A 21,833-nucleotide genomic window follows, 5' to 3' on the forward strand; every position below is an offset into this window, starting at 1 on the left:
TTAAGTGCACATTAAATGTTAGAACCGACCGAAGCTGAAAGTAAATTTCCAGACATGAATTATGAAGGACTGCTGTGAGATTCGGTGTCAGTCCAAATATTAACCCTTCAGCGGTAATGGTGACGTCTCCATATGAGTGAAAAATTCTTGAGAGGGACGTTAATCAAGATAAAATCAATCAACAATTGAAACCGGCCATTCTTTCGGAAGAAAGCAAGCTCAATATTTGCAATTAAACTATTATTTTAAGCATGTAATTCCTAATTTTGGGGACATTTTCGATCCCGAGAGACATGACTATCGTAGTTATTCCATTTATGCGGGCACACTTGTAATTCTTCAACACCGTCATCGAAAAGAAATTGCAGAACTGACAAAATTTTCACACAGGTGCTGATGCAGACGGCCATATTTTCACTTCTGAACTGAACTAAAATTCGTTGAATTCGCGTGTACTAGTCGACTAGACATGCATAAAAGGAAATTTTGAGAAAAGAACTCGACGAATTTCTCGATGGAACGTAAAACAAACGAAGAGAAACTTCCTATCAGGCTTGTTAGCAAGTACTACGGTAAAAAAAAAAAAATCTTTAAGCTTACATTGTATTTGGTATTTGACTATTTCTGCACTTTTGGGTTTTCAAATATAAAGAAAATTACCAGGATTTTCAGAATACGAACACTAGATTAAGTATTTAAATCAAGTGGAATGGAACCCTTTGGTCATGAGGAAAAATCAGATAGTAGGATAATTACCTTATATTTTACAATAATTACACCACCAGTACGTGAGGCTTTGAAAGAAAAGTGTCAACCAAGTAACATTATTGGAGAACTATCGATGAAAGTTATTGTTTGCAAAGTCTCTAAAAATCGATACCAACATTTCGCTATTCAAGTATATCCAATAAGTTTTATTCCGGCGAAATTCCAAACAACTTCAATTAGAATATTGATCTATTGCTGCCGGGTGTCGAGGGTTAGTTTCATTGGGACAGATGAGGAAAGACGACTTGACAGCAATGTAGGATGCTTAGTCTTAAACTGGATCATGATTTACCTGAATGGAATATTATTCTTTGTATTAGTTTTCTTTAACCAAGGTAATTTTAATTTTCATATTTTAGTACTTCATGCGAATGATTTTCTCCATATACATGTACGTGTATCAAAGAATTTTATGTCTTTTTTCCCCTTTGGACGCAGTTACAGGTAGTTGTTTATCTAATGCTAAAAAAGAAAGGTGGTATTACACATTAAAAAAAAATGCCAAGAGTTTTAAAAACTATTAATAAAGTTGAATCGATAGTAATTTACCACAATTGTAAAATTGATATAGAATTAAATTTTGTTAAGAATATGAAAAAACATAAGAATTAAATGGCGTTTAAATTTTCTAATATACATGTACAACGCTAATGTTCTTGATGAAATCGGTTAGGTCAGTATACGAGGAACCGTGTTATGATTTCTAGAATACATTAATTGCAACGTCGTCATTCCGTTATCATTACAATTTTACAAATTATTAAATGATCTTTTTTGAATGGAAAAACGTCTTAAATTATCGAACGAAGAAAGCAACCAACATTTGTGGATAAAATAAAATTTTTATCGAATGTTAGTTAAAGCTTCAAATTCATGTTTCTAAATAATCGTGATATACACACGTCGAATGTCTCTCTGGCATCGACAATGACCAGAATCACCCAAGGCGTATACAGATTAGAAAATCTAATAAAATTCAACAGAGATCTGTTTATTAAAAATAAACAACTATGTTTTTAACACATAGGAGCAGGAAGTGCGGAGTTTGAGTACATTCAGAACACAGTTCAAGAGAATGAGGCCTCCTTAGATTGCCGAAGCAGGGGAAAGTACCTTGCTGTAGTCGACAGCCAAGAGAAGTTCGACCAGGTTTACAATATACTCACCAACGGTGGAAGGTAAGTCTAAATATACACTTTTAGAAATGATATCTTAATAATGTCTTTAGGCCGGTAGCACGGTAATGTTGGTTTTTTTTTTTTTTGTTTTTTTTTTGTTTTTTTTTTGTTTTGTTTTTTGCGATTACGGTAACTCCATACTCGCAGTTTTATCTGATACAAGTTTAAAATGTGTATTTATTTCCATTCATTTCAGTTAAAACTAACAAATTAACAAATAAAATATATAGGTTATCACACTTTTTAAGATGCGAGACGTACACAAACAGAATCATATATCACCATCAGAAAATTTCAATTTTCCTTTAACAGCGTTATCAAAATTCCATACAAATTGGTTATGGCGATATAGTAGCATTCATTACAATTTCATGAAACTGTATCTTCACAAAAATATACAAAATGTTTGTAAAAAAAAAAATAAAATAAAGGAAATCTATCGCATACTAGACCTTATAAGGAAATCAATAGAAACAGAGTTATTGCCCTTGGATTCAATATTTTGAAACGTACCATTGATTATTTATCTATAACTTAGACTTTTGAAATATTTTATTCTTAACAAGATTTTTTACAATAACTATAGGAATAGACTCCAACAAAATTTATGTTCCTATCATGCATAAATCTAAATAAATCATTGATTTTGCAAAATCTGATGACATCACAGGAGGGTGGAATTACTTTAAATCGCAATGTTTTGAGGTAGAAATTTCGCCTTCGGACACAGCCTTTTGTGAGAAACTGGAGTAGAAAAATTCTATTTCCTGCAGAACCATCGTCATACAGTGTTGTATGTAGTCTCATGAGATTATTTGTGTCATTCCAGGTATACATTAGTTGCAAATCTAATCATTTTAATGACCTTACGCTGAGGTTTTCTCTGACTAATATTTGGTTTTGGATACCACATGATAACCGTACGTGAGAAAAAAATTGTCAGACATTTCCCAATATAAAACACTTTTGTGCTTGGTGTACAAGAAATCATAAAATTCCATTGTCTCTCATGTACAAAGGATATGTCAAAAATTTAATCTGAACTCACTTGAATTTGTGTCGGAGTGTAAGACACAAGCGCCAAGAAAGAAAACCTTGTATATTCCTAGTTCGTTTTAAGTCATTTACCTTTGTTAAGTGTAAATACTTTTACATGTATTTGTCAAAAACTAATAGCTAACGATATCGATATGAATTTTAATGGGCTACACTAAATAGGACAATTGGGAGGTGAGCCGTACCTGACAATGACCATTAGAATCAATATATCAACAGTATATATACATTGAAATGAAACAGGTCGATAAATGTCGGAAATGTTACAGGGGGATGAAATATGTACATGGTCCATTTTATTTTCCTTGTGTCTGCCAGAAAGTACAGTTTAGTACTTGGCAGCTGCAGTATTATTTTACACGAACATAGCCTGAATCATTGCATTTCCATTGACTAAGACACAGACACAGCATGTTTATCCTTCTTGTTGTAGACAAATATATTCTTTTTTGTTGTAGACAAATGCCTTTCTTCTTGTTGTAGACAAATATATTCCTTTTTGTTGTAGACAAATGCCTTTCTTGTTGTAGACAAATATATTCGTTCTTGTTGTAGACAAATACTGTCCTTCTTGTTGTAGAGATATACCTCACTTCTTGTTGTAGACAAATATATTCCTTTTTGTTGTAGACAAATGCCTTTCTTGTTGTTGTAGACAAATATATTCGTTCTTGTTGTAGACAAATACTGTCCTTCTTGTTGTAGAGATATACCTCACTTCTTGTTGTAGACCAATATATTCCTTCTTGTTGTAGAGAAATGCATTTCTTCTTGTTGTAGAGAAATGCCTTACTTCTTGGTGTAGAGAAACGCATTTCTTCTTGTTGTAGAGAAATGCCTTACTTCTTGTTGTAGACAAATTTCATTCTATTTATTGTAGACAAATACCTTCCTCCTTGTTGTAGACAAATGCATTTATACTTGTTGTAGACAAATATATTCCTTTTTGTAGATAGATACCTTCCTAGTTGTTGTAGACAAATGCCTTCTTGTAGACAAATATCTTCCTTTGTATTGTAGACAAATACCTTCCTCCTTGTTGTAGACAAATACCCTCCTCCTTGTAGACAAATACCTTCCTCCTTGTTTTAGACAAATGTCTTCCTTGTTATTGTAGACAAATACCTCCCTTCTTGTAGACAAATACCTTCCTAGTTGTTGTAGACAAATAACCTCCTCCTTGTAGACAAATACCTTCCTCCTTGTAGAAAAATACCTCCCTTCTTGTTTTAGACAAATGTCTTCCTTCTTATTGTAGACAAATACCTCCCTTCTTGTAGACAAATATCTTCCTAGTTGTTGTAGACAAATACCTTCCTAGTTGTTGTAGACAAATACTTCCCTTCTTGTAGACAAATTCCTAGTTGTTATAGACAAATGCCTTCCTAGTTGTTGTAGACAAATACCTTCCTTCTGGTAGACTTGTAGAAAAATGCCATTCTTCTTAATTGTAGATAAATGTCTTCCTTCTACAAATAACTTCCTTCTTGTCGTAGACAAATACATGTACCTTCCTTATTGTAGGCAAAATATACCTTCTTTCTTGTAGACAAATACCTTCCTTATTGTAGACAAATTCCTTACTTCTTGTTGTAGAGAAATGCCTTACTTCTTTTTGTAGAGAAATGCCTTCTTTATTGTTGTAGAGAAATGCCTTACTTCTTTTTGTAGACAAATACCTTACTTCTTGTTGTAGAGAAATCCCTTACTTCTTGTTGTAGAGAAATGTATTTCTTGTTGTTGTAGAGAAATGCCTTACTTCTTGTTGTAGAGAAATGCCTTACTTCTTGTTGTAGAGAAATGACTTACTTCTTGTTGTAGGGAAATGCCTTCAACTGCGGTTTACATAGGATTGACGTACAACACAGCTGGTCAACAGTATGAATGGGTGGACGGGACCCCGGTGAATTGGGTCAACTGGTTTGTCAATGAACCGTACAATGTGGACACACGTCATTGCGTCAGACTCGACCTTGACTCTAACCTCAGATTCCGAACGACTGACTGCTCCTATCAACATCACTACCTGTGTTCTTCAACAGGTATACTTGACAATGTATCAATATTGATTGATTGATTTTGCGTGTAGATATAAGCATTCCGTGATGGAAGAATTTTAATGAGGCGAAATTCTTCAATTATGAAATGTTTACTTTTTTGAAAATGAACTTCAAATAATGTATCAATTATAGATGTGTAATTAGGGGGAAACATCGCCTGCAGCACGAACTTCGTCAATCTAAAGAAATGTGCCATACCCAATGCTAAAATTGCGTTGCAAAAAGCCTCTTTCTACACAGTAGTTTTTAAGGCGTTTTAGGCCATAAAAAGAATAAATCTGCAACAATGTTTGCAAAAACTATCAAATCATTTTTTAAAACCATGAATGTAATGGCAGTGAGAAATGTTATTCCTCGGAGCATATATTGTACATTAATCAATTACATTAAAACGTGAAATGAATGCCATGATCTTTTCCTTGTAATTATGAATTTCATTCCAAAATAATTAGATTTAAAAAAGACATTTAAAACAGTTAAAGAAATATCAACATGAAAATGAAGGTGTATGATATAATATCTTTTTCGTCATCTGACGGAGTAGTAGAACAGCGGTATAATACCCAGTTATGATACCCTTTCTATCCCTTTCCCTGCAACGCACACATAGCTTTCTAAACACTTAAATTAATCATTGATTTTTCCACCCTATGAACTATCGGGAAAACGATGCTGCCGTTGGTTAGAACCTTTTAAAGTGTGATATTTTAAGATATGTTTTAGTTCCCATGGCCTTTATGATGTAACTTGGCACCATCTATCACCCATAAATTGCAAATATAGCTTGCCACGAAGCGAGATAGAGCACCATTTTATGATAAATGGTGGGGGTGGAAATTTACAAAATGCAATTCGATAAAGCAGGTTAATCAACCATGATAGTCGCCCCACCATACTGAATTAATATCACGCAAAGTTAATTTTTTATTAAAAGGGCTGAGTTTACACATAGCGCGACACAATTAAAATTGTCTGACACATTATTGTAGAAATATACAATAAAAATTTTGATTTCTTGATCATTACTCCAACATTGTATACCTGTTCTAATGCTAAGATAGTTGTTATGGTATTTTATAGTAATACTTCACAGCACAATATTACGGAATTATGTAAACTTGGTAAATACCTATATAAATGTTCGTCTATTAGATCTCAGTTATTTATAAGATTATACTCAGTATCTATCCTGTCCATGTACATCAGTATGATATATTATGCCCTGTTACTATTTCATTGTATAATTTGTTGTTGTATATACTTGATACCTATGAACTGTATGGTTCTTGGTCAATAAACAATACAATGCAGCAGTGGGAATCTGGGTTAGACTAGGTCCTCAGTGTCCCCTGCTTGTCGTAAGAGGCGATTAAATGGCGTGGTCCTTCGGGTGAGACCGCATAAACCGAGGTTCTGTGTAACAATAAAGATCCATCCTTGCTCAAAGGCCGTAAGCGCCGAGAACAGGTCTAAATTTTGCAGCCCTTCACCGGCAATGGTGACGTCTTCATATAAGTGAAAAACTCATATTACGTTAAACAATAGACAACCAATCAACCTGATCAGTATCGTGGGTTTATGTTGGACACAAAGAGCACGATTTCAACATGCCAACAAATACAATTTTCTGATATGATTTTTTATGTTTATTTGTTGTCGCGAATATTTCACTCATACTGAGACGTCACCAGCGGTAGATGACGTAGCACACATTTGGACCTATGCTTATGGCACTAACGGTTGTAGCAGCGAGGGTTCTTAAACGTGCCGACGCCTGTCGAGACACTGGACCTTCGATTTCAATGTCATACCCGAGAGACCTGTGGTTCTTCACTTCTAAATGCCGAGCGTGTAGCGGAAGAGCAATCGCCACCTTTGTTTACATCTTAGGCTTGTCACGAACAATATGAAAAAATGTGTATGTTACGGACCTGTGGATAATACGCATTAAGACGACGCTTTTGGTAATTTTTATCAACCTGACTCAGTTTCTCTCAAAATGATTACGTGCCTTCTCACAGGTTTTCAGTGGCCTCCACTTGAAAGACTAGGATCCACAACGATGAAAGAAACATAAAAAAACTTACACCTCACTTACATCGAAAAGGTTTTATTGCATGCAGCATCGGTAATCAACTGATTTGAAGATCTTTCATTATATATATATATAAATTCAAAAAATAAAAAAGCGGGCTCGTCAATAGATTTTTAAACAATGTCACATTGTTTAAAAATCTACTGACAAACAATGTCACATTGTTTAAAAATCTACTGACGAGCCCGCAGGGCGAAATCGCTATGGATACCCGCAGGGCAAAAGCGCTATAGATAAAAGTTTTGCGTATTGGATTTTATTTTTTGAATTTATTCTACCCCGATACCAAGAAAAAAGAATTTATTGAATTATATATATATATATATATATATATATATATATATATATATATATATATATATATATATAATTATATATATCAATAATACGCGGTCAATTTTCGAAAGGCTGCAAATATATATATGAAATGCGAATCATTGTACACCACAGACGATCTCAAATTTAATGAATATATTATATTAAAGCATCCTAGCATTAGATTTCAAACTGAAAAAAGGAAATCCATCTCTCTTTGTATATTGCCATGATTAAATTAAATTTAGATGGTGAATGTGAATTTAAATCATGTTAATCTACATGTATACCGATAGTTCCATCTTCTATCTTAGGTATTCAATGCATCAACAAATTGTAAATAGATTTGCAAGGAATATCGTAAAAAGTATTTTCCTTCAAAGCACTGATTTTTCCTGCAAAAAACTGCCCCCCCCCCCCTGAAAAAAAAATTAATTCTAAACCAGCCAAATTGGATCAAACTTCCATCGATAAGTATATTTTAATAATTAGACTTAGCCTAACTTGATAGTATTGAATTTGTACTACTCATTGGTGATAACAGAAAACACGAACGCATGCATTGAGCCGTGACTTCTGACAACTCACCTTAACGCGAAGATAAAGCGAGACCTGTTTACGCAGCATGTTGTTTTGCATGCAGACTAAACATAATGGATAACAAAGGTTTTAACATGAAACAGTACCTGGAACGATTATCCACAACATTTTTTGTCTTGTTCATTAATAAATTGTTTATTTAATTTGTCACATCATAAGGACTGATTCGTAACACTACATCCTATACAGCCGTAGTAAGGATTACAAAACGATTCGTTTTAGGTACAATCTATTATGATAAACCCATTTTCGTTATTTTTACTCCTTTTAAGTGTTATCAGGCCTACGCAAGACAAAAGTCGATATTTACATTCTACTGTTTCCATTAACTTTCTGTTTTATTTTATACTAGCATAAGGAGTCAAGTCTCCGCCCCCGCCAGTAAAAACGGGGACATAAAACTGCCCAGACAGTGACCTCCCCTTACTATAGAACCGGTGTTGCACAAGTATAGTTTTTCCCCATAGTAGCTACCCCTACCCCTTGAAAACTGTCATATACTGAGTAGTACTACTTGCTGCATAAAAATAGTAAAAATGATTTATTGTTTTCCAGGGACAGCAGTGACTGTGGAGCCCAGCACGGTAAAGATAACATAATCGTTAGTCCCACTCCAACTTAGTGCATGTAACTCTACTATAGGAAGCTCAAATTATTAAAGATCTCTAATTATTTGAAGATATCATCAATTCATTTGATACGAGGATCAAGCTCTTCAAACAATTATTGATATCTTCCGATTCTGAATTGATGATAGCATTAACTATTCTGCTGAATTGATGCTCGCTATAATTCAATTGTTGCTCTCATTTTTAAAATGAATTGATGTATCAACAATTGAATTGATGAGCGCTGCAATTCCATTGAAGAAAACAATTATTCAATTAATAAGCACATCAATTCAATTAATGCGCGTAGTAATTGAATTATTGCTCTCTTCAGTTGAATTAATGGTATCATTAATTCATTTGTAGAGAGCAATAATGTTTTTTTTTTAGAGAGAGCAACTATACAATTAAAGGTATTTTCAATTTAACATATCCACAATTGAATTAATGATCTCTTGCATTGAATTTTTGCTCTCATTAAAAAGAATTATGCGCGCATTAATTCCTTATACAGAAACGTTGTCAATGAGTAAAGATATCTTCAACTGAATTAAAGTGATCATCAGATCATTTATACCGAGTTCTAAATCAATTTGATGTCTCCATAAGATCGAGTGAAACATTCTGAGAGTGACGTTAAACAAGAAACAATCAACCAATCAATCAATCTAAATTAATTTTGCGAGCAATATTTCCACCACATTGATGCTCTCATCAATTAAATTGATGTGAGCAATATTTGAATTGATGCGCGCATTAATTCAGGTAGTGGGAGCAATGATTGAATTGATGATATCTTAAAAAAATTAAAGATATCTCCAATTATTTGAGTTTATGTTAATTTGGCGCCCCATAATTTACAGATTCACTCTAGCGATCTAGTGTGCGATAAAATTAGAACATATATCTGATACTACTGAGCCACTTTTACTAAAGGAATGCTTAGAATATATACGTGTAGTAGTTTTCTTATATATATATATATATATATATATATATATATATATATATACATATACATATATATATATATATATATATATAATATTACATAGAGAAATGTTGGTGATCCATTTGAACACAATTTTCCCCGGATTTTTTATATTATGTGAAAAAGTGCATATTGCGGTTTTGTAATAGTGGGTCAAAACGATATAATGTTATATAAAGAAATATAATAAAAATCCACTTTGTAAGCATTCTTTCTTGACTCCAATGTAAACGAAGTTGTGTTGGTATAGAAATCACCATGTCTGCTTCTACGCTCCTAGAAATTCCCAATTTCCATCATTCCATCGATCATAATGGAAAGACATTACGAAGTTGTATTTATCAAAACAATGGTATGTTACCAGACACTTTGTCTGACTCTGAATCATGATCATTATATCAAGGTCACCAGTGAAAAAGGTAGAAATACAAACTTGTACTAGAGAGACAATGGAAGCGCCATTTGAAAAAGCTCAATGTCACTATCAAACAAAATAAGTATTTCTCGCTTTGTAATGGATGTACATATATATTAGAAGTCAATATATCCACAAAGATTGCTGATGACCAGGTCGAGTGCCGTGATCCTTAAATAAGATTAAGGTCTCTGGTAAAAATGCTATAGAATTTTGTTAAGTTGTGTGAGGCACTAAAAGGTTGTACTTTGCACAAAGTTTGAGCAGATAATGATTTTCGACCCTACAATTGTATGTCAAGAACATTTGACTGTAGCTGAAAAGGTTGATAGAACTTGTCGAATGTCTTAAAAGGCATTACAAGCTCATTCTGAGCATGGATGTTTATTATCATTAAACAGTGTGCCATGACCCCGAACCAAGGTCATCTGACCAATGTCAAGGCAACTGATAAAACAGATACATTTAGACCATTAAGATACCATGGGATAAGTACATCATTTATGATTAATTACAAAATCCCCGATAAAGCTAGGACCCGAGTGCTCGTTCGTGAGTCAGCATTAAATAGTCATTATATGCACAACTTCATTATGTTTTTGGATTCTCTCTTCAGATTACACGCATTTTATTTCAATGTATTCTTTGAATTTCAGAATTAGCATACCGTGGAAATTTATGATCGATTTGTTTTCTAATGCTAATTGCACATGCCGATTTTCGAAAAAAGTGTGTAATTCCATTAAGTATGGAGCGCGGAGAAAAGTGTGTCGTGTAGTGCGCAAGGCCATTAAGTAATTAGTAAGAAAACTACGTCTGATCATTGTGGCATGCGGAAAACAACCTCGAATGTATTTCAATAATGGGTATTATTAATAATTCTTTCTTTATCATTTATTTTCATTTTACAATAATATTTGCCAGAAACGATTATCTTCCCATATACAAACGTGTTAAAAATGATTATCCAAAATGATGGTCAAAGACAGGACGCATTATGGTATATATGGTCCATTATGTCTGTCCGTACCTTGTAGGCAAAATACAAAATGAACTGTAAACTCCAGGATCTTACAACTTGGTATATGAAAGGACGATGTATATTGTTTCTCAAAGTCAGAGGTCAAGGTTGTATCACATAGTAGGAGAACATTGTAGTCAGGATACAGATGAAACTGTAAGCTCCAGGATATTACAACTTGATACATTTGATCACCATGATGAGAGGAAGATGTCTATTGTTTTTAAAGGTCAAAGATCAAGGCCGTAACATCTGTTAATAGGAAAAATCTTGTAGACAAAATAGACCGAATTATTAGGGCTAGGACCGTCAAACTTGGTATACATACTCCTCGTGCCACGTGGAGGATGCCTTTTCCAGGTCAAAGGTCAAGGTCGTAGTATGGTATAGTAGGAAACCTTATAGGCAGGATACATATAGAACTGTTGGAGCTTGGAGCGTCCAACTTAGTACACATACACCTTATGCCAAGCGGAGGATGTCCATTATTTCTGAAGGTCAAAGGTCGTAGTATCACTTACATGTAGTAGAAAAACCTTGGTTTTTTTTTTTTACGGATAAAGATATTGCCGTGAAATTTAGTCACAAGCTTCCTCTCGGAGGAATATAAGTTCAGTTTGTACTTCAGCTGGATTGGCACCATGACCTACTTTAGGGGAGAAAGTAGGTCAAACAAATTTTTATTTTTTTTACAATGAATATAGGTATTGTCCTGATATTTTGTCACAACCTCCCTCTCAGAGAAATGCATAATCAGTTCACACTTCAACTTGATTGGTGCACCATGATCTACTTTAGGGCTAAAAGTAGGTCAAATAGTTTTCTTAACTTTTTCTCACCATGGATACAGATATTGCACTAAAGGTCTAACGGGCGCATGTTGTACCGTTGGCGGTGTTCTTGTTGGTATGTGATCTACGATTAGTCGTGACACTACGTGAGTTTTCTTTGTCAAAAATTTCCTTTCACAGATCGACAAATTGTGCAATTCTAGCATTAGTCAAACAGCATTTTTAAAAATCAAAACTGAAAAATGCTGTCTATCTTTTAATGCATCTGATATGAAAATTACCATTTGATTCAATGTATTTTTAGTATAGATAATCAATTCTATTTTCATATGTTTTCGTTATTTCCTATATTCCGACTAACTACAAAGCGTATTATGCATTTTTAAATTTGAATTTCGTGCAAACGAACAATTTTGGCTATCAGAAGAGGGTAAGCCCTTCCGAGTTTTTAAAATTTTTATTTGTGGATTTTTTGGTCTTTATTTGTTGTTATGTAACCCGCTTTTAACATGTCAATTGCAATTTATTTTTGTGGTATTGGTATTTTGATGTAGAGTAACAAAACTGGAATGCACTTTGTACTTATTGAACAATGTTGTGTGTTCAACCACAACATGTACAACCACATTGAAAACATGATCAAATCCTGTATGTTCACACACAAACGCGCATCATGCATGAAACACGCTTACAAATTACTGAAACTTCCACATACAATAATGGTGAAACAATTATACACACTTAACCAATACTGTCCTTCACAACGGAAGCCGTTAGATGCCAGAGAAAAGAATTGCATTGTAATTTTATATTAATTCAGCTGGCGGTCACCACTTTATTTATGTGGCGGCCGCTACTTATTTTATTTGGCGACTGCCAGATATTTAACTTCTCTCTCTCTCTCTCTCTCTCTCTCTCTCTCTCTCTCTCTCTCTCTCTCTTACGGCCATTGAGCAGTGAGGGTTCTTTAGCGTGCCACATACTGTGACACGGGACATCCGTTTTTAAGGTCATCTTCGAGGACCCGTGACATTCACACCCGATGCCGAGCGTTTAGCGATGGAACCGTCACTACGTTTTAACGACTTAGGTTTGTCGCGGCCGGGATTCGAGTCACGACCTTCCGCATGCGGGACGAACGCTCTACCTCTAGACCGCCGCGGTTTGGAATTTGAAATTTGGGCAAAAGAAAGTTTTGTATTGGATTTTGCATGTTAAATGTTTTGGATACAAACTCTCCTTCGACTGCCACACACGCACTTCCAAAAACGATGCCACGTGCCTACTTACTAATTATCTAACCTGTTTATCAACAGGGCTAATTGTAAATCATAATTTTAAATTAGCAGACGCCAGATGAAGTAAGTGGTGGTCGTCTGCTAAACTAAGTGGCGGGCGCCAGATATCAAGTGGAGGTATCCAATTGAATAAGTGGCGACCGGAATATAAATTAATTGGCGTCCACCTGCTAAATTACATGGAGGCCAATAGTTAAATCAAGTGACCATCGCCAGTTAAATCCATATCAGTTCTCCTCCATCGTATTTACCAACTTCCGTATCCATGTGTATCCGTACATTCGTCGGACACTTATCAAACTCTGTACTTTATTCATGCCACTATGTCTTACTACATATATACGTGGCTTTAGTCGCACCTTTGTTGTGTATACATTTAACGAATCCTGTCCTGTGTACCTGCTTCTATATTTACACAGAATAGGTGTACATGTACCTACACGTACCTTTATACATAAACATTCCTTTATCCAATATGTACACATAAACATTCTTTTATCACATGTGTATACATAGACTTTCCTTTATCCAATATGTACATAAACATTCCTTTATCCAATGTATACATAAAAATTCCTTATCTAATGTGTATACATTGTACATAAACATTCCTTATCTAATGTGTACACATAAACATTCCTTTATCCAATGTATACATAAACATTCCTTTATCCAATGTGTATACATAAACGTTCCTTTATCCAATGTGTATACATAAACGTTCCTTTATCCAATGTGTACATAAACATTCCTTTATTTAATGTGTATACTTAAACATTCCTTTATCTAATGTGTATACATAAACATTCCTTTATCCAATGTATACATAAACACTCCTTTATCCAATGTATACATAAATATTCCTTTATCCAATTTGTATACTTAAACATTCCTTTATACAATGTTTTTCTGCCATTGTATCTTTAAGAGAACGTTTTGAACGAAAACTTTATCATCAAATATTTTACATTTACTAATGTCTTAGCACTTATAAACCTTGACATTTTGTTGTTTAGAATTCTTGATATAAACTCTAAAGGCTAGAAATCTTTCAACTTCACATCAGAAATAAACAAATTAAATTTCAAAATATGAATGTAATTAGAAATAAATATCTAGTTGGTTTTCATAACGGGGAATATAAATTTCTCCATATTCTTATGCTTCTGTTGATTTCAACCCTCATAATACAAACAAACTAGGCATCTACTTCTTAATCGATTGGATATGTACTTATTCTCTGTCGTCATTATGTACTGGATTTTGTCATAAATAACAGCAAATGTTTCATAAGATAAAATGAGAACACGAGTTGCTATTTGAGATTTGTTTTTTATTTAACAGTTTCGAAATTGTTCATTTTACATTTATTTACAGCTAATATTTTGTAGCATTACATATTGCCTACAGCACAACAGAAAACCGTCATGGCTTTGAAATGAGTTCTGTGTGGTGAATATCATTGCCTTTGAAGGACGTCCCATATATAGTTCCTCTGTTGGCGCTTGATACTTTTTTCTTTCATAGGTTTCCGATAACCTTTATGTTAAGTTTATTTCGCGTCTAGTATTCAGAGCAGAATTCTCTATTCTTGAATATGAAGGAAGGAAATTAACATTTAATTGAAATATGAAATAAAAGTGATAGATAAACCCGTTTTAAAACAAATGATAAGAAAGATTGAAGAAAGTCATCACTAATCTTTTCTCTAGTTCTTTTCTTTGTACATATTTAGGAAAACATCCTCTGAACTTTTTATCTTTAGTTCTCATGAAAATTACTAAATACCAGTATAACTCTTTTGTCGGGCAGGGTAAATTCCATATCTATGATACAAATTAATAAACGTTTAAAAACATTCCAAGGAAACTGATCCGAAATAGTGTTACACGTCAATAAGTGATATGCTATTACTTATCACAAAATCCAGCATGATATAGTTTTTGTATACAAGAGTTGCAATGAATTTCTTTAAATATGGAAATCTCACATTGACGTATATTTTCGTTTACAGAATAAGAAATCATCAAATGATGTTATGATAGTGGGCCTCTCCGTCGGGTTCGGTGTGTCGGCTGCCGTGATAGCAGTTTGTTGTCTCATGTGCTACTGCTGTTGCAGCTCACGTGACGAACCAAAGCGCCCTCTACTGCTTCATCATAACTGCCCTCCAAAGCCCAGAGCTGTGGTGGGGAGTCTTCGCAGAAAGGATCCGCCAGGACCTTCTGTATATTATAGTAAATATTCGTCCAGTCGGAATAGCAATAATACATCCTGGACCGGAAGTAGCAGGATGGACGATGTAGACGATGATTTGGACAGTGTGGTGATTAATCCGTCGGATAGACGTATGTCGGTTTACAGTGGGAGTACAGGTGACTATCAGCGCGAGAGAAGTAGTGCTTCACCACGTAATCCGAACGAAATATTACACTATATATAGATATTGAACTAGATATCACTACACTGTATATAGATAGTGAAAGAGATATCACTACACTGTATGTAGATAGTGAACGAGATATCACTACACTGTATGTAGATAGTGAACGAGATATCACTACACTGTATGTAGATAGTGAACGAGATATCACAATGTCTATAGATTTTTAACAAGATTTTTACAATATAATATGTAAATGATGAGTGAGATATTGCACTACATGTTGCATTATTTATAATTGTTTGATGAAGAGTCCAATGACATATCTAATACATCGATCGAGAATATTACACCTTCTATTTATAGTAATTTCTGCATATAATACGATTTGGGGTAGATGTAAAACATTCTACTATGAAAGTCAAAGGTCTTCAGTTTGGAAATCTGATCGAATGTGAAATTTGGGTATTTTGCTGCCATGAAACGTGACTTAAGCGAGCTGTGTGTAAGTTCGAATTTCCGAGCTGAGTTTTTGTTGTTTTAACGGACATCATGGTTGAAATGTTCTTTATTTTAGTCACAGGAGAACGTGCTTTTGCACTTGGATAAAACTCTCCATACAACATGGGGTGAAACGAGTCTGTTAAAATAAGTATTTGCAAGCGTACTGTCGATATGATACATATTGTATGTGTTCCATGTAATCGTACTGTGCTTAAATTAGATCTTTGTATTATTGGGCCGAATTTTAAGTTTAACAGTTATTGAAAGTGTCTTTGTTACTTGTTGAACGTGCTAGTTGGAGAATGAAATCATTCGGTTTAATTTCAATTATTTTCATAACTTCTTCATGATTTTTTAAAGTTGAATTAGTTTTATTCAGTAGCAATATATTAGTAGGTGTACGTTTACTTTTTAATTCTTTAGAATTGTTATTAAGTTTGTTAATATTATTCAACAGATGTGGACACCGAATTGTTAAATTTTCAATAAAGCCTATTATCATCTACATGTATCAGGTTGTCTTAAGTTCAAACACCGATATTCTGATCCGGCACTTGTGGTATTACTCTATGGGATGTCATACAGTCAATTCTTTGACTTTTTGAAATCACTGTAGTTTGATTTCACAAACCATTGGATGCAACGTTTATTTTGAATAAGAGACATAACTCTTGCTTTATTTTACTTGCGTTGTAATTATCGTCTAGAATTAAATATCCTATTAGAGCAATGCCTAAATCCGGTCTCGGTCCTATGACTACGTAGCATACCATGCCAGTCAAAATTTGATAGGAATCCATGATAAGACACTAGTAGGATGTAGTGACTAAAACCTAGTCCCGATTTTTCCTCCTTTTAAAGAGAGAAAATGATATGATTAACCAACTATCAGAATACATGCATGGAGTTGTCATGAAATCTAAATTAACGAGAAATTGGGCTGATGTATTCTGATATATTCTTTTTCGAATAAAAACTTGAATTGATCTTAAAGTGTTCCTTTACGAGGGTAGACCAGAAAGTTCGTGAACACATGCTATTTTCTCTTTATAATAACGACTGTGGCAGTTAAGTCAATCTTCATATAGACCATAACAATATATACATATACATGTATATTAAGATTATCGAATATAAATCCAAATATCAAGATTATCGAAATAATCAAGATTTTCGCATATAAATATCAAGATTGTCGATTATAGATCAAGATTTTTGCAGATACATATGAAGATTATTGAATATACATAAAACATTTCGTATATAAACACCAAGATTTTAGAATATTTAACAAATTTTCGCATATAAATATCAAGATTATCGAAAATAAATCAAGATTTTCGCAAATGTAAATCAAGATTTGTATAACATTGCAACGTTTTATAGTCCAACACCATGAATGCACTGATATGCTTCTTCTAAACTGAATATGAATATTATAGTTTATGACTAATCTATTACCGAAGTAATTATTGAGAGGTTTTTTGTATGCTATAAAATATTTGATAAATGACCAGATCTTATATGAGAGGTACTTTTCATTTGCGATAATGTATAAGTAAAGCTCTACTCCACTCCCCCCACCCCCACACTACCTTTAGACATGGAGAAGATCTCGAATCATGACTGCTTTATGTTAATTTACGAAATGTAAAGTATACAAAGACATTTGATTGACACATTGCCTTGCTCCAAAGAAAAATGAAACAAAATGTATTGTTGCTTGAGGTTGAATTATGATTTAATCTTTTGAATTATTTGCATCTAAAATTATACCTGTAATTACCCCTATGAAGCTTGAAAGAGCACGACTGATATCGTACTATAAAACACACACATACTGCTAAAGATTTATTTGAAGATTGCAACTTGTTCATCTACTTTAAAATAATCGTTAAATTGTAAGGCGTCGTCGTCTTCCGTTATAAATCATTTTGAAAAGACATCGACACATTTAATGAAAAAACAATGTGTAGTTAGTGCATGGTGTTATGTTGGAATACACAGAGCAATTAAATAATATCAAATGCATGTTCAAAAATCCATTATAAAATGTCATTTCTACCATTCCGTGAAAACCTATCACATAGTTTTCTAGACACTTAAATTAATCATTGATTTTTTCCTTCCTATGAGCTGTCGGGAAATCAATGCTACCTTATATCAAAACCTCTGAAAGTAGGATAGCTTTTAAATATATTCAGGCCTTAGAGAATCTGTGATGTGGTTCTGCACTGTTATCTATTTCAGATTCACCGATAATTTGCAAATCTGACATGTCACTAAGTTGGAGTAAACACCTTTTTTTAAATGAAAAAAAAATGGTGGTGGTGGTATTGGTGACAACCTTGGCAAAATGTCAAACAAAATTCGATAAAGGCAACCAACCACAGAGAGTGAAAATTCTCTTCATTTAACTTATTGTATTGACATCAAAGTGGTAAAGACAAGATGTATTTCTAACAGATTACATTATGTATACACAGTATTCACATGTTCTAATAAGCTATTCAACACATTAGATACCCAAGTTCAAGTTTATTCATTCGCTCAAACCACATTATACATGGTACATGAGGTACATTAAATAAACATACATTTGAATAAAAAAATATAAGGCCAGAGTATGTACAAGTACACAATATATATGTAATGAAAAAATATTTACAAAAATGTGTTAAGGAGGACAGACTAACTCATAGATTTTCTAGATAAACATACTGAGTTTTTTAAGTGTTTTAATCTTTCTGGTTGACATAACATGAAATCTGATAACATAAATTTAATAACATTAGGTCTTGTGTAGTACCAACTGTGTAGGTACTCTTTTCTAATATTTGACAAAGCACTGCATTCTAATGCAAGGTGAAGATAACGAACAGTGATCAATCTCATAACTCCCACAAGCAATACAAAATAGATAGTTGGGCAAACACGGACCCCTGGACACACCAGAGGTGGGATCAGGTGCCTAGGAGGAGTAAGCATCCCCTGTTGACCGGTCACACCCGCCGTGAGCCCCATATCCTGATCAGGTAAACGGAGTTATCCGCAGTCAAAATCAGTGTGCCAAGAACGGCTTAACAATCGGTATGAAACACGTCAGACAGCATTTGACCCAATGCGAGGTTGTATTGACGAACTAGATCGTTATAACGACCATAGAATTTGCGAAATGCTGACTTCAATCGAGACTGTTGAAATCCCTGTACCATCAACTTGTTTGTCAGTAGCTTACCTCGATTTAAAAACTGACTATACCCAGAACAAGCTCTTGCATATCGAATCAGTTGAGATATATAAACACCATATGCAGGTGATAATGGAATATTGCTACATAAATGTGAGAAGTTGACGATGGAGAAGCCGAAATCATCCCGTTGGTCATACAGTTGAGTTGTTAGTTTGCCGTTAATGTCAATGGAATTCGTCTGCAATTTTTGAAGCGTTGCACGAAACATAAAATCTTACATTATTTGGAATACTAATCCATCTGCCAGTCTCTACTAGAAGTTAGTGATTTGTGGTGCGAAATTTAAGAAGAAGAGTTCTAAAACATTTAGGCAATTTTTCTAAACATTTTTCAAGTCCAAAGTCTATCTTAAAAGTTCTGTATATCTTAACCTTTAGATGATTTATACATATCACTTGACCATGTTTGAATAAATTGATCCTTCTGTATATGTAGCAAGTGAAGAATATGTAAGGATTTATGACACGTTAGATACACAGTGAGTGATGAATATGTAAGGATTTATGACATGTTAGATACACAGTGAGTGATGAATATGTAAGGATTTATGACATGTTAGATACACAGTGAGTGGTATATATGCAAGACTCTCTGACACGCTAAAGTAACAAGATAACGTACAGTAATCAATCTCATAAATCCTATAAAGAATACAAAATCAAAAGAAGGGCAAACACAGACCCTGAACACACCAAAAAGTGGGATCATGTGCCTAGGAAGAGTAAGCATTCCCTGTTAGCCGGTCACGCCCGCCGTGAACCCTATATTTTGATTTGGTAGACGGAGTAATACGTAGTCAAAATCAGTGTGCAAAGAAGGTACGGCATAAGTCGCTGTGAAACACGTCAGGCAGCATTCCACCTGGTAATACATGTAGCCTGTGTTTGGAAATTATATCATTATATCGACCATAGAATTTGCGAAATTCTTACTTTAAACGAAACTTGAAACGTCAGTAACATCAACTTATTTTTCAATAGCTTGTCTCGATTTAAAAATGGGTCATATGCAGAACATGCTCTCGTATATCAAATCAGTTGAAGGACATAAACACCATATGAAGTAGCTGTAGAACTGTAGCTCTCTGAAAAAAATATTTGACATAACAGAGAGCTACAGTTCCACCCCTAATAAAAACCTTCGATTTACGGCACACAAAAAGCTGCGCATGGCTGAGACCTGATATCGTTGTATTCTTGTGTTGCTGTCTCATAAATTTAATATCAAAAAAATTCTTAACATATTTTCCTATTATAGTTGTGTCCAAACATACCTTCAAATATTCATTAAAGCCCCATACGACCCGAAAACTCCCAGCTTCAAATGAATTCGTGTGTTGACGTAGCCATGTTAGGTAACCGGGTCAATTCGAACCCTGTTGTTGTTGGTATATATTCATAAAATTCGTTTATAAGTTATATGTTCGCTCTTCATTTATTATCAACACGAATAATTTATAGAAATTAAAAATTAAAGTTTTTCTAAAGGTAAAATATAACTCTTGATTAATGATAATGCTACAAAAGTCCTTAACACTAGTGTGAAAGGGGTGGAGACCGAACCAGACTAATGAAAACCGCATTGCCGTGAGTCTAGCTATTTGAATAATTATTATTTAAAGGAACTGGAATGATATATTATTTGAAATATTTGTGGGGATATTAGTTCACATCTAGACGTTATTGTGCAAGTATGGAAATGAACCGGGGTTCGAATTGCCCCGGTTACCTAACATGGCTACGTCAACACACGAATTCATTTGAAGCTGGGAGTTTTCGGGTCGTATGGGGCTTTAATGAATATTTGAAGGTATGTTTGGACACAACTATAGTAGGAAAATATGTTAAGAATTTTTTTATATTAAATTTATGAGACAGCAACACAAGAATACAACGATATCAGGTCTCAACCGTGCGCAGCTTTTTGTACGCCGTAAATAGAAGGTTTTTATTAGGGGTGGAACTGTAGCTCTGTCCTATGTCAAAATATTTTTTTCAGAGAGCTACAGTTCTGCAGCTACATATGAAGGTGATGATGAAATACTGCTATTGTATAACACAAATATGGGAAGTTGACAATGGAGAAGCTGAACTCATCTCGTTAAAGATAGTTGTGCTGCTACATGTAGTTAACCTTTGACATCTATCGCTACATGTAGTTTGCATGCCTTTGATATCTATATTCAATAAAACATCCAAATATAAAGCAGATATGGAAGACTCTGTGGTGTTGTTTTTTGGTTTTTTTTTATTATTTCGCGTTAACTTGGATGGAGAAGTGAAGATAACGAACAGTGATGAATTTCACATATCCTATTAGTATAAAGAATATAAAATTAAGAAAGGGGCAAACACGGACCTCCTGGACATACCAGAGGTGGTATCGAAGTGACTACGAGGAGAAAGCATCCCCTGTTGACCGGTATCACCCAAGTTGTAAGCTATACAACTTCATCAGGCACGTCAGACAGTATTCGACCCAGTGATAGCTTGTATTT

At 34.1% G+C, this 21,833-nt stretch overlaps 1 protein-coding gene across 1 annotated transcript; it reads left to right on the forward strand.

Annotated features, from left to right (window-relative positions):
• The first annotated feature begins 756 nt into the window (after positions 1-756).
• Positions 757-16,590, forward strand: LOC125663596 (uncharacterized). The gene is made up of 5 exons (XM_048895873.2): positions 757-1,103; positions 1,796-1,946; positions 4,824-5,044; positions 8,628-8,656; positions 15,211-16,590. Exons 1-5 carry the CDS (start codon positions 842-844, stop codon positions 15,637-15,639), a joined length of 1,092 nt encoding a protein of 363 aa, XP_048751830.2. The 5' UTR covers positions 757-841; the 3' UTR covers positions 15,640-16,590.
• Positions 16,591-21,833: the final 5,243 nt, after the last annotated feature.

Source organism: Ostrea edulis, chromosome 1 (genome assembly GCF_947568905.1).
Source record: "Ostrea edulis chromosome 1, xbOstEdul1.1, whole genome shotgun sequence".
NCBI lineage: Eukaryota > Metazoa > Mollusca > Bivalvia > Ostreida > Ostreidae > Ostrea > Ostrea edulis.